At 52.1% G+C, this 21,673-nt stretch overlaps 9 protein-coding genes across 9 annotated transcripts; 6 read left to right on the forward strand and 3 right to left on the reverse strand.

Annotated features, from left to right (window-relative positions):
- Positions 1–45: 45 nt before the first annotated feature.
- On the reverse strand, positions 46–243 carry COCMIDRAFT_100255 (uncharacterized protein; the record flags this gene model as incomplete). The annotated part of the gene is made up of 1 exon (XM_007691626.1): positions 46–243. One exon carries the CDS (start codon positions 241–243, stop codon positions 46–48), a length of 198 nt encoding a protein of 65 aa, XP_007689816.1.
- A 582-nt stretch (positions 244–825) lies between these two features.
- On the forward strand, positions 826–3,334 carry COCMIDRAFT_100269 (uncharacterized protein; the record flags this gene model as incomplete). Its single annotated transcript, XM_007691627.1, has 4 exons — positions 826–903; positions 967–1,740; positions 1,882–3,061; positions 3,114–3,334. The coding sequence occupies 4 exons, from the start codon at positions 826–828 to the stop codon at positions 3,332–3,334; spliced, it is 2,253 nt and encodes a 750-aa protein (XP_007689817.1).
- Positions 3,335–3,615: 281 nt separating this feature from the next.
- COCMIDRAFT_38412 (uncharacterized protein) lies at positions 3,616–4,713 on the forward strand (the record flags this gene model as incomplete). The annotated part of the gene is made up of 6 exons (XM_007691612.1): positions 3,616–3,688; positions 3,774–3,839; positions 3,910–3,972; positions 4,065–4,093; positions 4,190–4,426; positions 4,546–4,713. The coding sequence occupies 6 exons, from the start codon at positions 3,616–3,618 to the stop codon at positions 4,711–4,713; spliced, it is 636 nt and encodes a 211-aa protein (XP_007689802.1).
- Positions 4,714–5,153: 440 nt separating this feature from the next.
- On the reverse strand, positions 5,154–7,418 carry COCMIDRAFT_100237 (uncharacterized protein; the record flags this gene model as incomplete). Its single annotated transcript, XM_007691628.1, has 3 exons — positions 5,154–5,381; positions 5,444–7,075; positions 7,167–7,418. 3 exons carry the CDS (start codon positions 7,416–7,418, stop codon positions 5,154–5,156), a joined length of 2,112 nt encoding a protein of 703 aa, XP_007689818.1.
- A 945-nt stretch (positions 7,419–8,363) lies between these two features.
- COCMIDRAFT_100243 (uncharacterized protein) lies at positions 8,364–11,711 on the forward strand (the record flags this gene model as incomplete). The annotated part of the gene is made up of 1 exon (XM_007691629.1): positions 8,364–11,711. One exon carries the CDS (start codon positions 8,364–8,366, stop codon positions 11,709–11,711), a length of 3,348 nt encoding a protein of 1,115 aa, XP_007689819.1.
- Positions 11,712–12,862: 1,151 nt separating this feature from the next.
- COCMIDRAFT_38415 (uncharacterized protein) lies at positions 12,863–13,634 on the forward strand (the record flags this gene model as incomplete). The annotated part of the gene is made up of 5 exons (XM_007691613.1): positions 12,863–12,940; positions 12,985–13,066; positions 13,127–13,291; positions 13,348–13,478; positions 13,590–13,634. The coding sequence occupies 5 exons, from the start codon at positions 12,863–12,865 to the stop codon at positions 13,632–13,634; spliced, it is 501 nt and encodes a 166-aa protein (XP_007689803.1).
- Positions 13,635–14,072: 438 nt separating this feature from the next.
- COCMIDRAFT_27882 (uncharacterized protein) lies at positions 14,073–16,724 on the forward strand (the record flags this gene model as incomplete). Its single annotated transcript, XM_007691604.1, has 1 exon — positions 14,073–16,724. One exon carries the CDS (start codon positions 14,073–14,075, stop codon positions 16,722–16,724), a length of 2,652 nt encoding a protein of 883 aa, XP_007689794.1.
- Positions 16,725–17,148: 424 nt separating this feature from the next.
- Positions 17,149–17,669, reverse strand: COCMIDRAFT_100173 (uncharacterized protein; the record flags this gene model as incomplete). Its single annotated transcript, XM_007691630.1, has 2 exons — positions 17,149–17,390; positions 17,558–17,669. 2 exons carry the CDS (start codon positions 17,667–17,669, stop codon positions 17,149–17,151), a joined length of 354 nt encoding a protein of 117 aa, XP_007689820.1.
- Positions 17,670–18,977: 1,308 nt separating this feature from the next.
- On the forward strand, positions 18,978–21,478 carry COCMIDRAFT_27884 (uncharacterized protein; the record flags this gene model as incomplete). Its single annotated transcript, XM_007691605.1, has 2 exons — positions 18,978–20,168; positions 20,213–21,478. The coding sequence occupies 2 exons, from the start codon at positions 18,978–18,980 to the stop codon at positions 21,476–21,478; spliced, it is 2,457 nt and encodes an 818-aa protein (XP_007689795.1).
- Positions 21,479–21,673: the final 195 nt, after the last annotated feature.

Below are 21,673 nucleotides of genomic sequence, written 5' to 3' on the forward strand. Positions count from 1 at the left end.
GCTTTGCAAATCGAATAATATACCTGCGGCGCCGCGGAGAGGATATTACTGCAGTACTGGGCATTTGCGACGAGGTCCAGCATTCTGTATAGAACGGGCAGAGCGAGAAGATGTGTTGCCACACTCCTTACTTGGCATTGTGTAGTGAGAGAGGCTTCGAGACTCTTCCAAACGCTTCATCTGGCAGTGTCTCAACGTTTGGTTATGTGAGCGCATGGTGGCTTGCGCAGATAATTGTACCATAGGAGAAATTCAAGACCGGCACCGCTCACGACACATCTGTCGACTTGTTCATGACATGCACAATTTGTTTTTCGTTGCGCAAACGGCAGTGCTCTTGCACCTAACATAGTCTTGCAACAGCCTTGGAAGCTTTACGTTGTTTCTGTTCTTTTTTGAACATTTATATCCACTGTAGTAAGCTTCTCTGTAGGTGCGTAATCGATAGACAACGGCCCGCTCCTGTTTAGTCTCTGGTCATGTACCCCACTTTCGCATGCACATGCGCTTGTCTCGTGGATTTCTTTTGCGAGTGCAAGCATTCATGAAGTTGAACCTGACTTATGGTGTTGGGTTGCCCATGCTTGAAAAACGCCACCGCAGCAGCTTGTTTTGTTTTGCTCGGTTGCCGTTGCTCAGCCTTCAAGGTTGCGAATATGCACTGGGCAGCAACCTACTACGTCACGCCCCAGCGCGAAGCTAAGGCTGGCGCATGCAACAGACGACCCTGCCAATACCAGCCCGGGCCTTGGTGATAGACACCTATTCCTGTCTCCGCATCCTACACCAGCTTAGAGTGGGCGCGCCATATCTACTTCCTTCGCTATGCGCGCCAATACCACCCAGAAAGCCTACGATGAGGCTTTCTTGGCCTGTTCGACCGCAGTGTACTTTGAGAGCCAGGTCAGCGCCTGTCAACCTAACAATGTCGCGTACGATGGAGAACATTAACCAGAGTCCTCATAGAACAACGAGCCAGAAGCATTGCGATCTTGGAGGACAGCCCTCGACCATATCAATTACCACAACTCTCGTCGCAACCCCTCGACGTACCGCCCCGCAACCGAAACAGAGAGAGCGCTCATCGAATCGCTACGTCAGCTGGAACTACAGTGCAAGGAGCGCGTAGATCTTCTGGAAACCTTGAAAAGGAGCCGAGAGGATTCGAGGGAAAGCTTGACCTCAGTGTCGTCTGACACGAATACACCAGTCGCACCATCTCATGGAGCGTCTCAGTCCCCAAATGGAGCAAACCCGTCTTCTTCGTGGCTCGGGGGTGGCTCTATACCGCCGTTGGATTATACCGATCTCTCACGACCACCGCTACCTTTGCGCCCTGCTATGGCGTCTCGCAAAAGCTCCGGCAATGGGTCAACGCGAGAAAACAGCTTATCGCAAACTCGGAGCGCATCGAATTTGTCTCCAGGGCCTGTAGGCGAGAACAAAGCGCGTACACCATCCCCAGAGAAAAGCGGTAGATTGTTGCGGACACTGAGGCCAGGAAGGGAGGGCAAGTCATCATCAGGAAAGATGCCTAATTCGTTGAGGAGCCGCCCTGATGCTTCCAAAGCAGCTACTCAAGCATGGACTGTCAGGACCGCATCAGCTTCGAGTCGCCCTGTTTTAGGCCCGTCAAACCCGTCAACTTCTTCAACGATTGCTTCAGTACGATCATCAATAGACAAGTCAGCTGCTGAGAGGCCGAGTATATCCTCAAATACTCAGTCGCAACTGCCATATGTACAAGCACCGCTCTCTTCCCGACCTGACCAACGCTCGGCATCTACTGCTTATGCAGCTCCAAACCCTATCGACGATAATGAGCCTCAGCCTACCAGAACTCGAGCTTCTGAGCGAGCAGCACCGCCAATTCCCCGAAAGTCAGTAGATTCAGGGCGATTGGTGGGTACACCATTGGGAAGCATAGCATTGCCTTCGTACCGAAACGAATATCCCAAAACTATGCCTGATCCGCGAAATCTTGCTGCATCGGCAGCGGCACACTCGTATGGTGACTGCGGTGTTGAGAGAGGAGGTGGAAAGGGGAGTGTCATGTGGGATCCAACCACAAGACGGCTAGTACCGAAACCTGCGAATAACAACACGCGCACACGAACTGATTCGGATCAAGACGATCTGCCTGAATCTATAGCAATTGAAGCTGACGAGAACGTTGCCAAACAAAGACAGTCTCCAGTACAAAAGGTCAGAGGTAGAGGAAACTCGATTCGCGCAGAGCTACCTGATACCCCGAGCATGGACAGTGCAGAGGGCGACGAAGAAGTAGAAGAGACGGACGAATGGAAAAGACGAACGGAAGAAATCATGAAGAATCTTCCACGAGGTGTCGATAAGCAAGCAGCGCAGCAAATCCTAAACGAGATTGTGATACAGGGAGACGAAGTACACTGGGACGATGTATCGGGATTGGAGGTTGCAAAATCAGCTTTGAAGGAAACAGTGGTTTATCCGTTTTTGAGGCCGGATCTGTTCATGGGTCTGCGAGAGCCAGCACGCGGTATGCTTCTCTTTGGACCTCCGGGAACCGGAAAGACAATGTTGGCAAGAGCGGTGGCAACTGAGTCAAAGTCGACATTTTTCGCCATTTCTGCAAGCAGTCTAACGTCCAAATTCCTGGGCGAATCAGAGAAACTTGTTCGTGCGTTGTTCCAGTTGGCAAAGATGCTTGCACCATCAATCATTTTTGTTGACGAGATTGATTCACTTCTTTCGTCACGATCCAGCTCTGGGGAACACGAGGCAACACGCCGCATCAAGACTGAATTTCTCATTCAGTGGTCTGATTTGCAAAAGGCGGCTGCTGGAAGTGCAGTGACTGAACGGGAGAAGGAGAAAGGCGATGCTAGCAGAGTGCTTGTGCTGGCTGCAACCAATCTCCCATGGGCTATTGACGAAGCAGCAAGACGAAGATTTGTAAGGCGACAATACATTCCACTGCCAGAGGACTGGGTTAGGAAGCAGCAGATCAAGACGCTACTGAGCCATCAGAAGCATGAGCTTAGTGATGAGGACCTCGATCGTTTGGTAGAACTGACTGAAGGTGAGTGTACGCGATCAATGTTTTTTTGGGCAAATGACTGATACCATAACAGGCTTCTCTGGGTCGGATATCACTGCACTTGCCAAAGACGCTGCTATGGGTCCTTTACGTTCACTAGGGGAAAAATTGCTTTCCATGACTATGGATCAGATCCGACCGATACAATATCGAGACTTTGAGGCTAGTCTTCAGACGATCCGACCATCTGTAAGCAAACAAGGATTGAAGGAATTTGAAGATTGGGCTGCGCAGTATGGTGAGCGCGGAGGTTAAGGGATCAATCACCTAGATATAGTGATTAGTTGTACATTATTGGGTCTATGATAAAGGGTACGGAGAAATATAATAGCAGATGCTTCATTTGCAAGTCTGGAAAGATCCCAAGGGAGGAGGGTAGTAGCCCAACACTCGCTCCTGCCTCGGTCGGGGGTGACTCCTTCCTGCTACGACATACTCGAGACTTGGCACTCTGTCTCACAGTGAGGAATCCAAACTTTTTATTCTTTCAACCAAAACTATTCACTCTCTCATTCCGTACACCTGAAAAGTTTGAGATGGCGCCACGTAAGAAGACTGAAGAAAAGGCCTCAGCCAATGAAGCAGCAGATATGGTGCTACTCTACCTGCGTAAGTACCTCTTCCTCTGAGATACACACACATATATACACATGTACTACAAGACTTGTTTTCCATACTAACACTGTTTGCGTAGGCAAGCAGAACCGCCCGTACTCTGCCATCGACGTCTCAGCAAATCTGCACAACAAAGTAACCAAAGGTGTGTTTCTTGAGGCACGAATATGCTGTGATGTCCCCTTTGATGCAGACAAAACTGACGGATGAAATAGCTGCCGCAGCAAAAATTCTCAAGGATTTACACGAGCAAAAGTTGATTGAGGGACGGACGGCAGGTACGTCAAGTACCATCTTTGCTTTGTGACCTTGACCTTGTTCGAACGGTATATGCAACGGGGCAACTGATACCATTTTTATACGAATATAGGGAAGCAGATTGTATATCATGCTCTCCAGGTATGTCATCAAACTCCTTTCCTCAACCCCCCCCCCCTCCCCTTTCCTTTCCTTTTTTTTCCTCCCACAAAGTCAACAAATCTGAGATTCATGCAGGACGCAGCAGACACATGTACAACGGAGCAACTCGCAGCCCTCGAGACCGAAATAGCCAATCTGCGCGCGCAAACCGCCGCTCTAAACGCCACGGCCAAGACGCTACGGTGTACGCTTGCGTCTGTGACGTCGACGCTGAGCACGGCGGATTTGATTGCAAATGTGGATTCGTTGGAGAAGGAAAAGGCGGAGATTGAAAAGAGGCTGGATGGGTTGAGGAAGGGGAAGGCAAGGATGGTGAGATTTGGTCTCTTCTCTATTACTTAGCCATTGACATGATTGGAGGAGGAGGGGGGGAGGGGGGTTATTTTCAGACGAAGAAGATAAACTTGCTGACAAGACATGAACACATGTAGGTTACACCAGCGGAGCGTCAGGCGATTGAGCAGACGTGGAGGGAGAGCATGAGGACGGCTAAGAATCGAGAGAAGATTGCGCGTGAAATGTGGAAGATTATTGCGGATAACTTGCCGGATGATGAGGCGAGAGAGGAGCACAGGGAGATGTTTGATTTGGATGGGTAGTGGGATCCATGTGTGGTGAGCAAAGACGAAATGCATCACCACGCTATACATGAACAGGCGAGAGAGATGTCAAAACGAGGGGGGGAAATCAAAGAAGATATGAGAGCAAATACAATCACGAGACCAACTACTCATGTCCAATCTAATGTTCAATCTAATAGTCATTGTCCCATTGTGGTAATTTAATATATACAATTAGGTATCCAGAATCTGTCCTTATATATCTTGAGGTGACACGAGAGTGCAACAGATGTAGTGACAAGAAATAAGAAAACGCCCTTGTGCAATGCAAACACCTACCCACATGCCATGACGGGAATCAATATGCCAAGCAACAAAGCATCAAAGGTGGATTCAACAGAGACGTATCTGGTATGCAAAAATTATATATGTATATATATATATATATAAAAGGAAGGGCGAGTAGGTGGCAGATGGGATCAAAGATCTTGTCTGCCACGCTGATAGGAAAAGGAGCCGTGGAGATCATTTCGAATCTCCTCGGACAGGGTATCTTGGGCGTCAAGGTCGTCGAGGGCATCGCTGACACGGGCGAGTTGGGCCAGTGTTTTTGCTAGAGCCGCGCCCTCTGTGCGGCCGCGGTCTACGTTGACAAGCAGCATAATGGGAAAAGGGAGACCGACAAGGATGGCTAGGAACCAAAAGGCCTGTTTGAAGAGGGAAATTAGCTTACTGAAATCTATGATGAAAAAGGAAGAGGAAAACATACCGGTCTGATTTCTCCATAGGCATCTGTAATTGCGCCTACTATGGCGGGACCAAAGACACTGCTGCCCTTGTCGGTGATGGCGTACAAGGCATAAAAGGCCGCTTCATAGCCCGGAGGAATGAGTTCACCGAATAGTGCACGGCAGTAGCTGCTGAGGCCGCCGAGCACAAAACCGTAAACGGCACCCAGAGGGTACATCTCCCATTGCTGCTGTAGACCTAAGAATCCCAATCGCTGGACTGCTGGGATATAGCCAAGAAGTCCGTAGATGGGAATGGTTTCAAAGAGCAAGATGCAAAGCAGGATGGTTTGCGTGGGCGACAAGTGGAAGAAGGACGAGAGGCGTGACCAGAGAAAGGCGCCTAGAACGCCAAAGACGGTTGCAATGACGTTGATGAGTGCCAACATGGCATACGGCATTCCGAGTGTCGTCTTTGCAAAGAGGACTGCTGTGCCTGAGACTGTGGCTATGCTGTCTGATAGCAGGAACCATGCTGCAAGGAAAAGCAGGACGTCCTTGAGATGGCGAGCATGGGTTACCGTACGGCCGAGCGACTTCCACGAGTAGCTAAAGTATGCGAGGGCGGTGCGGAAATTGGACGTCTGCTCCCCAATGTGCAAGGGTGGGCCGGGGCGAGGTCGAAGCCAACGGGCGGTCGGGAGAGTGAAGACGAACCACCATGCGCCAATGATGAAAAGAACCAGGCGAAGACCAAAGTTTGAGGACTTGAAAGCAATGACTACGAGGATGCCCACAGTTTGGACCAGCAGGGCGGCAATGTATCCAATTGCAATGCCGTAGGATGAGATTTTGGTAGCGAGGGAAAGTTCGACCGAGGAAGCGTTGGAGGCCTTTGCCCTTGGGATGGTCAGGTCGACGCTTGGCGGAGTATGGGGGAGCAGTGCCGTCGTGACATCTGCAACTTCTTCAAGGAGACCTTCGCGTTCGGCAAGGTGATTAGCATAACGTGCATCTCGGACTATGTTTTCCTGAGTGGGCGTTTCTCCGCCTCTTTCGTCGTCTTCTTCGGTCGTGACTTCGTCGTCAACCTCGTCGTCGCCGTCGTCGTCGTCGTCTTCTTCTTCTCTGTCAATGAAGGAGGTTGCGGCGCTAGTGTCTGCATACTTGACGGTGGGGTGGAAGCGCACGAGTAAGGGCAAGAAGCTGTTGAGCAGGACGAAGCTTGCGCCGAAGCATGTGTTTGCGACGATGGCGAGGAATGCGCCCAGGATATAAATGCTCGGGACTACAGGCAGAAACAGCATGGTGGCTATGCTGCCGATGAAGGCGAAATAGAGGAGGAAAGTCTTTCTGAGCCTGCCGTGGTCGGCGGCGCCGCTCATACTAATGATCAGCAGAGCCTGTATGAGGACGGATATGCTGAACGTGTACATGGCGAAACTGGCCGTGTTGATTTCAACGCCGAGGATGTAGACTACGCATTGTCCCTTTTCGGGGCCTGGTTTGAACAAGCTGCCAATGGGAGAGGTGGACAAGGCACTGGTGGGCGATACGGCGGGTATTGTGGCCTTGCATGGCGTGGAGTGGTCGGCAAGCAGGACACCATTTTCGCGGGCAAGCTGCTCGAGGGTGACGGGTATGAAGGAGCCAATTCCACAGACGACAAAGACCTGGGCAGGGTTAGTGGGGTGTGGGGAGGGCGATGGTGATGGCGATGGTGGAGATGGAGATGGAGATGGAGGCAGGATGCATGGTAAGTACCTCAGCGGCCCATCCGTACATGTAGAAGCCGCGGAGCTCCTTGTCGCTGGTTAGGCGCGTGTCCTCGCCATGGTAGTGGGGGCGGTCTGGGGCAGCCTCCATGTCGAAGTGGTGATGGTCAGACAGGCTCTGCTCATCGTCTGCCTCGTTGGACTGGGAGATGGAGAGGACCGAGGCCTTTGACTGGGACGAGGCATTTCGGGTGATGGCTGGTCGCTGGTAGGGCGGAAGCTCGGGCGCGCGCGGTGCCATGGAAGCAAGCAGGGCTTACACTAATTGGCGGAGGAAGCGTCACCGCGACAGAGACATTGCGAAGGGAAGGGAGAGGCGGCGGATAAATGCGCAGCAGACGCCAGCCGCCCAATGGCCAGGAAGAGGCTAGCTGGATCTGTGGGAGGAAGAGGGTGTGTGTGTGTGTATCGAGGCATGTGTGGATGTGCCAGCCAGCCAGCTGGGGGGGTGGGCTTGTTGGGTCGACAGCGGGCGATCCCATGGTCGCTGCTGGGCGGGCGACGACCTGTCTGGACGTGTGACGATGGGCTGCGCTGGCCGTGGGCTGATGCTGTGTGCGGTGGATGTGGGTGCATTTGCAGGTGTATTGTGTATTCACGTCTATCTACATGTGCCGAGGGGTGTATGCATTTAACAGATATGCCCATCCACACAGTAAGTACTATTTATTGCATAGACACACACACACATACGTAGGTAAACAAATACTTACGTCGACACACCCGCCTGCGCCTGCCCGGCCTGACTCGCCCTGGAATGCACGCCAAGACGGCCCCCCCCGGCCAGGCCAGGGCTGATGTGATGTCTCGCCCTTCAACCTCACCCTCTTTGCATCCCCACCCACCCACCGCCCGACGAGCCCCATCCACGCCAGCACCCTCTCTAACCGCCCCAGCCGACAATGCCATAGTCGCCCTCCCGCGCCCAAACCCTCCGCTCCTTTGTCTTCACCCTCGCGCCCCGTCCGCCCGCCGCGCCCTCACCCCCAGCCGCCAGGCCCTGCGCGTCGCATCCAACTCTCGCCTCGCCTCGCCTCGCCTTTGACCTGCACGCCCGCATCCCCATCGCCTTCTCGTCCTCCCCAAGCAGCGCAGCCGTCTTGCCTGTCTTGCCCGTCTTGCCACCAGGCGCGCGCACAGCGGGTGCGGCCAAGGCGCCCGGGGGCTGCTGCTCTGGCGGCGTAGCATGCCAGGCATTCTCATCATGAACCACACCGCGTCCGACGCTGCCACGGCCTCTCGCCATGGCGACTCCAGCACCGCTGCCCCCAATGGCGCGTCCGCTGCATCCACCGCGCTCGACAAGTACTCCCAGCTGCCCCCCGAAATCGCCCACATTGGCCCCGAGCAGTACAACGCCCTCTCGACCCTGCTGCTGCGCGTATCCCAGGAATCCTACAATGACTTGACCTCCATCCTGCAGAAAATGGCTGCTCTGCCCGTCGCGCCCATGGCCAACGGCGCCCTCCCAAACGGCCTTGGCGCCGCCAACATGCAGGGCAGCGCTGAATCCAACAAGAGGAAAAAACTCATGCTCCTCCAGTTTGCGCAGGAACAGCGCTCCAAATTTATCAAGCTGCTAGTCCTTACCGAATGGGGCAAGAAGGCCGCCTCGGACATCTCAAAGCTCATCGACATCTTCTCGTGGGCCGGTGCGCACGCCCGCAACATGGATGCCGCCGACGACCAGCTCGAGCGCATCAAGATGCTCTCCAACATTGCCAGGGAGAACAACCCAGACATTGCGACTGCCCTCCAAGTGCTGTCCACCGGCAAGGCTGCTTGGATGCCAAGCCTCGACTATATCCCCCCCAAACCAATCTCCTCGGACGAAGCCCTAAAACTGCTGAGATATATGAACACCTCCCTTTCCATTCGCCTCAATGTACACGAAAATCTGCCCCGACACCTCCGCAACTGGCGCATCCACTCTGGCCGAGTTACCTTTATCGTCAAGGGCCAATTAGAATTCGATGTCATGTCCTTCGTTGAAGATGCTTCAGAACAATGGTTTCTTATTGATTTGCGATTGCTCTTCACCCCGGCGCCCACTGTGACCGTCGGAAGCCGTTTCTTCATGCAGCTCAAACAGCAGGCCGATTTTGTGCTCAAGGACAAAGGTCTCTCGGGACTCTTTGACTTTTTGAACAACTTTGTTCTAACGCACAAAATCTCGGTTCTGCGCTCACAGGCCGCTGCTCTTGTTCGTGCCGGGTGGGCAGGTTCCATCAAGGTCGAGCCCGTGCATCGTTTGCTTGTCGTGCAATACTGGACTAACAAGCCCGGCAAAAAGAACTGGATCGAAATCGGCGTCTCCAACAATAGGCTGAACAACGCCAAATCCTCGTGGAAAGGACCACCAATACCTTCTCTAACCACCCGATGGTTCCGCCAAGGAAAAGAAGTCAAGGATGCAAATTTTGCCTTTGATTGGACAAATCTTTCCATGGAAAAGGTCATCAAGCTAGTCATTGCACGCCATACTAGCGATATACTGCGATCCACAAAGGAGAGTATGAAAACTGGCGTCATTGCAGAGACAGATCTGTCCGAGGCCGAACCGGCAGATTGTAGGCTCAACGCAACCCTGGGGACAAGATCAGCCTCCATCACCTTGTCTTTGGAGCCCGTCACTGGCAACCACATTATACGGCCGGCAAGTGCATTATCAGCACGGGCCGAGAATGCCTTCAACCTGGGTAGGGAGCCAGCACAGATGGCCCATGTAATGACACAAGTACTGGCAGGCACCCTGCTTGGTTTGATTCAAAGAAATGCCCAACAGCTTGGATGGCAAACGGTTGCAAGACAGTCGTTAACTCCGCAAATGGTCAAGGCTGCCGTCAAGCTGGATGTCATCTCGTCAGTCCTCTATTGGCCTCGTGGATGGTCGCCAAACTGGGCTTTTGCTGCCACTATTGACTCTTCGGGAGAGTCATGGTGGGTCCTCGAAATCGGCTCCACTGGCAACCGCATTGAGCATGCAGAGCAAATCAGGATGAACAGGCCGGACATGAGTCCTTTACCCATCAATCGAAGCACCTTAGCAAGTCTGGAAAGGGTCGCCGTGCAATTGTTGTCCTTCCGTGTCATTGCACGCCAATTGGAGAAGGAGAAGAAGATGTATGCTTTGGAGGAAGTGTTGGGACAGACACCTGCTTCTGCACAAGGACGGCGCATTGCTCGCCGATGGGTCCTGCGTGTGCAAACTCCAGATCTTCTCACATCTAGCACAAAGGACGACAAATGGCTCGAAGGAGATATCAAGATCACATGCGAAGGTCTACGAGTTGGTGGCCAGAATGTGTGGCATGTGGCGTCTGGAAAAATGGTCAAGTCAGTTGCTGCAGATATGCACAAACTCATGGCCGCCTCACCACAAAAGGCATTCAAGTTCTCTGACGATGGTAACTTTAGGATTCTTCTTTCTACCCCCTTCGGACATGACATACTTGGGGAGCTGCGTGCACGATTACGGGATGTTGACCGCCTTCGTAGCTTTGCGACTACCCTCCAGAAACGCAGAATGCGCCTTGCATCATCCTCGCTACAACGTGTCCAATTCTTTTACGGGCCCTCGCCATACACTGCCACTGTCAATTTCAGTTCGGAGAAGGAAGTCACAATCGAACTGTCATCCAAGAACCCCCATCATCGCATCCTCAATCTGCTCACTCACATTGCCAACGACCGCTTGCCTTCTTTCATGTCCTTGGATTCCAATGACGCCACTGGCTTGGATCGTTTCTGCACGACTCTTGTTTTGACGCGCCCCTTGTTCAAAGCCATCCGCGACATCGAGCAACGGTCGCCTGGCAATTGTCGAAATCCCGCGATACACGTTCATTCCATTCTCAAATATCGCATAACTTATGAGAATCCTGTCTGCACCTTTGATGTGTGCCTTCAACCCAAGGATGACCAGGTATTCTGGTTTGTCGAAGACAATCTACGTCCCAAAGATCCCAATGTTCTCCCTACACCCGAACGTGCTCAGGGCCATAGGCGACTTGATAACCTTCAAGAAAAGTTGAAGGAGTTGTTCGGTAGTAAGGGACTAGGGTGGTTTGGGACGCGGAACGGTATGATTGCGGAGTTGGATGCGATTCCCGATGCGCTGCGCAAACTAGACGAATGTGTGTTGAGCTGCAAGATGGAGGGTGGATACGTCGCACCTCCACCACTCGAAAGGCCTGCACAACAGGCTCAGAACCCTGGCCAAGGAATGTCCAAAACGAATGGAGTGCAGCAAGGGAATCAGCAACAGCAGCAGCAGCAGCAGCACCATCAACAGCAACAGCACCAACATCAACAACAGCAGCAGGCAAGAATGCAACAGCAACAGCAACATCAGGCTCGTCAGCAGCAACAGGGGCAGCAACAGATGCGGATGCAACAATCCAACCAACGGATTCAGCAGCCAAACGGTAGACAACCACAACATATGCAGAACGCACGGCAACACATGCAGCACCAACAAGGCCGTGGAGGTCGCCCAGGCCAGACGCAAAACAACGTCATTGAAATCGATTAGGAATGCATATCCGATTTCAAGCTTGCCCCGGGTCCTTTCTTTCATCGTTACTTTATTTGACGCTTCTTCTTTCCTCCGTTCAATGTACAATCTTCCCTTAGTCGTCAAGGGAAACCTTCGTCTTACGCGCTTTTGTTCTGTCTTCGGTGTTTCGGTACCGCATTGGGAAAGCCATGCAAAGGCGGTAATCTGATGTGATTTTTTTTATCCCCTGTATTTTTGGTCTTTGATGCTTTTGTTTTTATCTCCTATCTTCAGCGATTCCCCCCGTCCCTTGCACAGATGGTGTTAAGGGCGTTTTTCTACGTACGAATGTGTGTGTGATTGATAGACTGGATTTTGGTAGCTTTTTCATTGACGTGGGTTTAATGGGTGTGGTCTGGGCATCACCGAGCGGTCATGATTGCGTACGGTGGTGGGAATGGTAGTGTGTGAACCAAGAAGATATCAATCGTGCAACATATACACAATGAATATGAGAGTTTGCCAACATGTCAACGCGGGAGTTTGGTAGAAATATTTCTATGCCCTGTGTCAAATCTTGAGCTGTGCATCTACTAACGGTCATCAGAGTTCGATGTTGCACTTCTGTTTGAGAGTCTTCAACGCCTGGTCAGTGAAAAAAAAAGAGTGAGAAGGGGATACTCTCATAGCCTTGTATATACAATGTACGTCGACACCGGCGTCACAATAAAAAACATCCTGGATTCAGTGGATACAGAATTCTAGAGATCGATTCTCAGCTCCCTATATCATCGAGACTGCAATTGTTCTTCTTTCCACCATCTGCTGCATTTCTGTATCCTTTTTTTTTCAGGGAAACAATGACATGGCATTACTGCGAAGGTGAAGGTAGGTGAGAGATTCGTTGGTGGAGATGTTAGGTTTGGGCCGAATTGTGATCTTGTTTGTTTCTAGAGGAAGCGGAGTGAACGATATGGAGGTGACTTTAACTTTCACTTTTACCTTAATGCATGGATAGGTGTGAGATAGGGAGCAGGTAGTAATTCACCTTCACTCCGTCGCCAAGCTGCTGTAATCACTTTGCGTCCCAGCCCTCTCCTACACATATATAAGGCACTTGATCCACCTATTCAGCACTAACCAAGTCCAAAAGAAACATGTCAGTTCCCGGCCAGACCAACAACCACATGGACCCCAGCGAGCTTGCTATACAAGCGGCAAACGTCGACCTGTCCAGCACTTCATGGCTGGATAGTTCCATCCTGGTAAGCCTATCTCAGCACTGTATCTCCTCTACTGACGGTTTCAGGTCGAGAAGGTCAACAACCTAAGGGAACTCAGTCTAGGGAACTGTCGCCTTCTCTATGGCAGCGAGCGTGGCAAATTCTATGGTATCACAAACTCACATTCTCTTTGCAAATTCCCCTCCAAGCTTACGTGTAGGGAAAAAGACATTGTGGTCGGCGAAGATGAGAGCACAAAATCGTTCGGCGCAGTCCTCACTTGCAACCAAGACGGTCAAACCAAACTCTTACGCACATCCACGAGCACCTGCCCTGTCAACGCCGTACGCAACTTGGTCAGTGACCTTCAGAAAGATACCGCAAAGCTCTTTGGTAAAACATCCCTTTCTCGCTTGTAGATTCTTCAGATGAATAACAGCATGCCACAGTCAAGTACGGCGTCGGGTCCCAGCTTGAAGGCCAACAAGGCTACACCAACAAGGACACTGGAGAGTTTCAACTATGGGGCACGGCCTATGACAAGCGGATAACTGGTCCGGACGACGACACCATGGGTCTCGTGAGGCATTGGAGCGACGCTCCTGGTGCATCTGGGAGGGACCACCGCTTTCCGAGGAATGGTGGTGCGAATGGGTACGATCGCAGGTTTGAGCGCAAAACCCCGGTGCAGATGCCTCGCTCGATGGACATCTTGAACTATGACGAAGATCTGTAGGAGGAAATCAAAGAGAGAGAGAGAGAGAGAGAGAGAGAGTACACTCAGTGAAGGGTTTGCAGATATGGTCATGGTTCAAGTTTGGAGTGAGGGCGTATGCGGCAAGGCAAAGGGGATTCTTTGAGGTTCCAAGCCCATGAAGGTATCCACACCTACATCTACTTTCAGGAGCATGATCCAGGGATACGTGGTATATCAGCATAATGAAATCGAAGTTCTGAAACCCTTCAAATAGTCCAGATGTATCGTGTCATCTGTTAGTTGTAACATCGCTGTCAAGGAGACTCAAACGATGATAGCGGCAGTGACGCGACGCGTGTGCACGTGATGTCACGATTGGAATGGGGCATAGCGTCCGCGGCATGACGTACTATACTCGCCTGGCATAAGACAACATTGTTTATTTGCCAACACATTGCGCAGGAATACACTCACACTATGAACAGCCCGTCGAAGCGTAGAAAGAAGAATGATGGGTCAGGAAAGCCAGTTCGTAGCTTAGACTACTTCTTCGCAAAGCAAGCGGCAAAAGCGACACCCAAAGATGCGCCTACGGATCCTACGTCCAGTGGAGCGCCTGCAGAGCAAGATTACTCGGGGTTGACGGACGAAGAACTTGCCCGCAAACTCCAGGAACAATGGGATAAGGAAGATCGCGAAAGAGGTCAGAATGTGGCGCCTGTAAGCTCAAATGAGTTGTATGAAGAGCCGGAGAAGCCTACTACGAATACGGGGGCGAATGAAGGTTCAGGCAATGTAAAGAAATCCGAATCACCAACCCGTGACGTTACTATGGAGGAAATACCCGAACTCGCGCCTGCGCCGAAGAAAAATACTCTCACGCTTCAATCAACCGCATCCGAAGAAGATACAATAACCGCAAATATACCCTTCGACCAAAGCCCGCTTGAATTCGATCCAGCAGAATATATACCCGACTTAAAAAAGCATTGGGTAACAGATGGGGGGCATGCGACCTATGCTCTTCTGACAAGATGTTTCATTCTGATCAATAGCACCACGAGTCGCATCAAGATTGTAGATACTCTTGTCAACCTGCTACGGACAATTATCGAGAGTGACCCAAGTAGCCTACTCCCGGCTGTGTGGCTTTCCACGAACGCGATATCTCCACCGTATATTGATCTTGAGCTAGGACTTGGAGGGTCCGCGATCTCCAAGGCGCTGAAGAAGGTGTGCGGACTAGACAACGCAAGCCTGAAGGCGTTGAGCAGCAAGCATGGAGACGCTGGCGATGTGGCATTTGAAGCAAAGAAGAAGCAGTCGTTTACCCTTCGCAAACCAAAACCCTTGACCATCAAGAGCGTTTTCGACTCGTTGGTCAAGATTGCGAATAGCAAGGGAAATGGCAGTGTTGAAAACAAGCAAAGAATTGTCGAGAGACTAGTCCAAGATGCAAGAGGTGCGGAAGAAAGTCGCTATGTTGTACGAACCTTGGTGCAGCATTTGCGTATAGGCGCTGTTAAGACGACGATGCTCATTGCATTATCTCGAGCATTCATGCTGTCGAAACCTCCAGGCGCCGAGTTTGAGATTCGCGATCGAAAAGACATGGCAAAAATGAAGAAGGAGGAGTTGGTTGAGATTTACAGCAGAAACGAGGAAATCGTCAAAGCATGTTTTGCCCGGAGACCAAACTACAACGACCTTATACCTGTACTTCTCGAGATTGGCGTCGGTGATGAGCTGCTCGTGCGTTGCGGGCTAGCCCTTCACATTCCTCTTCGGCCTATGTTGGGTAGCATAACGCGCGACATGGGCGAGATGCTCACCAAGCTGCAAGGCCGCGATTTTGCTTGTGAATACAAGTACGATGGACAACGAGCACAGGTCCATTGCGACTCAAAGGGCAAAGTCACAATCTTTTCGCGACACCTGGAAGTCATGACGGACAAGTATCCCGACTTGGTGGCGCTTGTACCCAAGATACGGGGCGAAGGCGTGTCGAGCTTTATCCTCGAAGGTGAAGTGGTAGCCGTTGATCGAGAGAGTGGTGACCTCAAGCCGTTCCAGACACTAGCCAATCGCGCAAGAAAAGATGTGGTCATCGGAACAGTGACAATCGACGTCTGTCTCTTCGCATTCGATCTCATGTACCTCAACGGCGAGGAACTTCTTAACCGACCCTTCAGAGAGCGAAGATCGCTACTGCGAAGCCTGTTTGTCGAAATTCCCCACCACTTCACCTGGGTCAAAAGCCTCGATGCCACATCAGCCGACGTAGAAGCCGTCCAGTCCTTCTTCCAAAGCGCCCTGGACATCAAATGCGAAGGTATAATGGTCAAAGTCCTCGATAACCTCCCCAACCCGGATCTCCTCGCCGAGATAGATGAACCCGGTCTCGAAAAGACGCCCTCGCTGCCCCCTACACCCAGGAAAAAGAAACCCAGTAAATCAAAAGCAAAAGCCAAATCGACAGACGCTGAAACAGACGAGCCCAAAGTCTCGGGCCGCCGCAAAGCCTTGCTATCAACATACGAGCCCGATAAACGCCTCGACTCATGGCTCAAGGTAAAGAAGGACTACAGCACCACCTCGGAAACCCTCGATCTAATCCCCATTGCGGCATTCCATGGGTCAGGCCGAAAGGCAGCATGGTGGTCCCCGATCCTCCTCGCAATCCGCAACGCAGAAACAGGCCAGCTCGAGGCCGTCACAAAGTGCATGTCTGGCTTCAGCGACGCCTTCTACAAGGCCAACCGCGCCAAGTACGATCCCGGAGATGCCGACTCGACTACCGTGTTACCCGGTAAGCCACACTATGTGGAGTACAATGGTGGGGCGGGCATGCCGGCCGTGTGGTTTGAGCCACAGGAGGTGTGGGAGGTGGCTTTTGCGGATTTGACGCTTAGTCCTACGTACACGGCTGCGATTGGGCTGGTGAGCGATGAGCGTGGGCTGAGTACGAGGTTTCCGCGGTTCCTGCGGGTGAGGGAAGATAAGAGTATTGAGGAGGCGACGGAAGCGGAGGAGTTGGCGAGTTTGTATAGGAAGCAGGAGGCCAAGGCGCCAAAGAAGAACGATGGTGGTGGTGGTGGGAGAGAAGTGGAAGATGAGGATATGGAGTAGGAAACCACATCACTTTGGTAATACTGTTCTCGATACCCCCTTCACACAATGTTAGTAGGCACGCAAAGTGGAACATGTTGTAGTGAAAAAAACACTCTTTAATTGACCATGACTAGAAGACTGACGTCCTGTTTGTCTTGTATGAACTATCCTCCACCATCCTGCCAGCACCTGATACATCAGCGTGCAAAAACCCCCGATACCTGCATCTGTTCCTCCAAGAGAAATCGAGATACAGGGGAACCGTGAGTCCTCCGCGGGATACTTGCTATGCCGTTACCGCATCTCAGCAGCGTGGATCGTGCGTGCTACGCGTCCAACGTGCCGGCATGCTCCTCCTCCGCCATGCGAGTCTCGTTGTCGTCACGCTCGAAGCGGTCGCTCGGCGTGAGGAGCGGTGGTAGGCATAGCGTATTCGACGCGGTTAGAAGCCGTGAACCTTGATGGTCTTGCCATCAAGGCCGAGGCCCTCCTTCTTGTCGGTCAAGAAGTCCATAACATCTTTGCGTTGATCACCCTGCAACTGGATCACCTCTCCCATCTCACTATCTGCGACGACGGTACCATTGCAAGCAAACTTCTTCTTGATGACTTTAAGAATCTTCTTCTGATCAAACTTCTTGGGCAGGCCTTGGACCGTAGTTAGAGTCTTACGACCATTGCGTTCTGTGGTGCATTGACGTCAGCCTTGCGCGATTTGTTGGGGCCGGACCAGGGGGGGGGTTCCGGTCAGCGGATGGGCAGCTACGGCCGATGTCGCGGTGAGGAGTGCGAGCATCGCGTGGAAGGGATGCCACAGCCTGGGGACAAGGGGGGAGGGGGGGAGCACATACGCTGAATACGGATATGGATGTAGTTCTGCTGAGTAGACTTTACTTCGCCTCCAGCATCGTCGACCTCCGCGAACGGATCGAAGGACTTGAGATTCTGGATGTCCGTGGTCATGAAATCGACTGGCGCGATCTGCTGGTGGATGGAGAGGGCGGGCGTTGGAAAGTCGCGGAGAAGCGGGTGGAAGCAGAGTAGAGGAGCGGGTGTGAGGAAAGAGGAGAGAGATGGTGGCCTGGGGCGGTTGAGGGTATTAAGCAGCCCAAGGGTGGCGAGTGCACCTGCACACCAACACGGCCAACAGGGGCGCCCCATGGCGGTCTAAGCCCCACTGCCAAGCCACGCAGCCACCGCTGCGAGCTAACTGCATGTGACCAGCACCACACAGGTCGAAGCATCTTCTGTCCATTCACCGGCCCGCTCGTGTATCATTCTTCTATCTATCCCTTCGCCCATCACCCGCTTAGTCACCATCCTGCCCACCTCAGATGATCAACGCCGGCCTGCTGCGTGTCCAAGAGCATGACACCTTGTCATCATGACGTTTCATGTCTCTGTCGCGCTACTGCTGCGAGGGAGCTCCTCCGCACTGCGGGATCGCCTACCAGGAACATCCACAACCGCCTGATTCCCCAGAAAGATGCACCGCACAGCGAGTATGTGTACGAGTACCAGAGTCTGGGCCCTCCCGGTTTCATCCGAGTGTTGCTGCAGTACATGTTCCACTGTCGCCAAAGGCTCGGGTTCGCGAAATGATTCGTCTCAGCCCGCTGACAACGTTTCAACATCAACGCCCTCCACCTATGCGTCCTCGATGCAACTACCCGACCTACTTGGACACGACTCATGGCCATAGTTGTGCATAACGCTATACTGTGTATAGTAGTTCCAATCCCAATATCGTGTTCCAATCCCTCCACAGCTTTCGTCGCCATGCTATCAAATCAGTCGACGTGCCTCTGCAGACACCCATCTTGCCTTGTCCCCGATGCTGTCACTGTCTAGTTATTCAGTCAAGCTTCAGTACGCTGGCCGTTTACTGTAGCTTGACTATCCTTAGCGTCGTTTGCGAAGCAGGTTAGAAACATGCCAAGTATATGTGGATAACCACGGCGGCTGAAACGATACCAGCACCATCATGTGGTTTTTACCGTGTCCTTCTGTTCCTCTGTTATTACTCTCCTTTTGTCAGTCCCCTTCGTTTTTCAGGGCATTGTAATTGGGCTCATCTCGATTGTCTGGCGTTACCATGCGCCTTTAGACGTTGTTTCTTTCATAATTCTTTCATTTTCCTATTCGTGCTGGCACGCTTCTCCTAATACTAATACCGTATGCTTCAGGTGCCAAGCTGTCAGGCAAAGTTCTTTTTACTCTCGCTACAGGCCTCGATATTCTAGACTTACAATCTTAATCCTCTCTAGAAAGATGCGATCTACGGTGCTTTTGGCTGGTGCTCTGTGCGGCCTTTCCGCTGCCAACCCTCACCCATGGATGTATGGTGTACCCGAATATCCTGATCTGGATATGGACGAGGTCATGACACAGGCGGATGTCGACACAATGATGGCGGTTGGTGACATTAGCGCGGCATCAGACAGCATGGTGAACACTCAAAGCTCCACAACCCCATCAGCAGCAGCATCCGGACAAGAACCATGTGCCGTCGTTGGAAAAGCCCTCGCTGCACTGCCTTCTGGAGCCCGGCCTACTGTCCCTGCGCAGCTTGGCCTACAATGTCTGCAGTCGGTTCCCATTGATCAGTCAGGAAACGTACAGCTGATCGACGATCTTAAGCTGGTGGTCAAATGGCAATCTAATCTTGCCTTCTTAAAGAAACCACCAGCGACATATACTGAGCAACCCGTCGATATCATGGGTCAACTCGATAACATGAGGACCCGGGTTGCGACTGGAGGTTTCGCCACTGAGTACGATTTTCAGCTAGCCATCATGGACCTCTTCACCAGCGCCTATGACAACCACTTTGCCTATCAGCCGGACATTCTGGCTTCGGTAATGCAGTTCCAAAGGCCACCTGGCTCGGAGCTGGTATCTGTTTCGTCTGATGGCATGGCCTTGCCCAAAATCTACGCATATAGGGATGTCCTAAAAGCGAACAATGCCTCTTCCTTCACACCATCAGCTATTATGAAGATCAACGGTATGGACGCCCAGGAGTACCTTGCGAATGTATCTTCTACTTCCGACTTTCACGACGCCGACACTCGATGGAATGCATTATTTCCTTCTCAAGCCCTGCTTGCCTCTGGCACCACTTTTCTTGGTTCCTTCCGTACTGGCCGATACCAAGGCCCTAATACCACCTTCGAGTTTGCAAATGGCACGACTTGGTCACAGATGAACGTTGCTGTAGTCATCAAGAACTTCACTGGCGTCGACAGTGGGAGCGCATTCTTCCAAAGGTTTTGCAGTGGACCTCAACTTCCATCTGCAGCTCCACCCGCAGCTCCACCCGCAACACCTCCTAGCAACAACACGACCCCTTCAACTCCTGCCAATGCTCCTAAACCTTCGCATATTGGGTATCCCAAAGCTGAGCTGATAAACCCTGACCTCGCTGTTGGGGGTTACTTTCTTGACGGCTCGGCATACCAGGTACGCTCTGACTGTTACACTTTGTACTTGTCTAACTTTGATAGGATGTCGCTGTTCTCAGCATCCCATCTTACCAAGCAAAAAGTCCCCAAGCTTTCCAGAATACTATGCGTAACTTCATTCGCATGTCCAGGCAACTTGGCAAGACAAAGATGATCTTTGACCTGCGCGGCAATGGTGGAGGCAATGCGATCCTGGGCTACGACACCTTCAAGCAAGTCTATCCACAAGCAGTAGCTGAGCCATACGGTGGAACACGGTACCGCGCCAATGAAGCCCTGAACATCGCTGGAAACATCACTTCCTCCTTCCTGGCCAACACTACATATGCGCAAAACAATCGAACCGCCTTTACCGAAGCCCTTGGTGCGGACGCGACAGACAGCGACATCTTCGCCCTGTCGGCACCGTTCAACTACCAACACACGCTGGATGTAAACAACAAAGCCATTCCCAGCTGGCAGGATTTATTTGGCCCGGTCGATATCGTGGATGACAAGTTCACGCCCATCCTGCGTTACAACTTCAGTGACAGCGTAAGCACGTCATACACTGGCTTCAGCGTCATTGGTTACGGCGAAAATGCAAATGAAACAAGTACACCGCAGCCATTCCGCGCAGAGGACATGGTGATGCTGCACGACGGCATGTGCTCGTCAACATGCGCCATTGTCTCTGAGCTGCTCAAGAACCAGGGCTCCGTCCGCACAATTGCCGTGGGAGGCAGACCGCAACCGGGCCCCATGCAGGGCGTTGGCGGCACAAAGGGCGCACAAGTATTCGCCTGGGACGAAATTATCGTCCGCATGCAGGCTCTGTATGCCTTGGGCTCGCCTGACCAGCAGAAGCAATGGGACGGCATGGACATTGGCAAGACGGCGGCCATTGAGCAGCTACTCAAGCGCTCTGCGTACAATGGAGGCCAGGCTGCAGGCGGTGTCAACCTCAAAGACAACATGAGGCTCAACGACAAGTCGGGCGTGCCGCTGGAGTTCATATACGAAGCAGCAGACTGCAGAATGTGGTTCACTCCCAAGATGATTACAGATGTTACCGCGGTTTGGAAGAGTGTCGCGGATCGCATGTTCATGGGAAATGGGACTTCGCTTTGTATACAGGACAGTACTTCGAATCCAAGTAGCGTGTCTGGAGGTGGACAGTTGAACGGTGGAGATGGGTCAGCGACGGCTAAGAGTTCCAGCCAGTTCACTGGCAAGGGAGTCATGGACAGTGGAGCAAACCATCTGGGAACGCAGGCTTGGTTCCTGAGCTTTGCGCTTGCGACGTTTGTGATGAGCGTTCTAGCGTAGTTAAAAGGTTACGGCTTTGGTTAGATTTAGTATAATAATATAGCACTTTAGATTTAAGTAAGAATACAGCACGTTGTTGAAGTTCAGACAAAGGCGATTGAGTGAACGCTGAAAAACTGAATGATATTTCGTACGCGGGTGTCTTGTCCAGACATAGCGCATCCTTTGCACGTTACCTCCTACAGACTGCTTGCT

Source organism: Bipolaris oryzae, assembly GCF_000523455.1.
Source record: "Bipolaris oryzae ATCC 44560 unplaced genomic scaffold scaffold_104, whole genome shotgun sequence".
In the NCBI taxonomy this organism is placed as follows: Eukaryota; Fungi; Ascomycota; class Dothideomycetes; order Pleosporales; family Pleosporaceae; genus Bipolaris; species Bipolaris oryzae.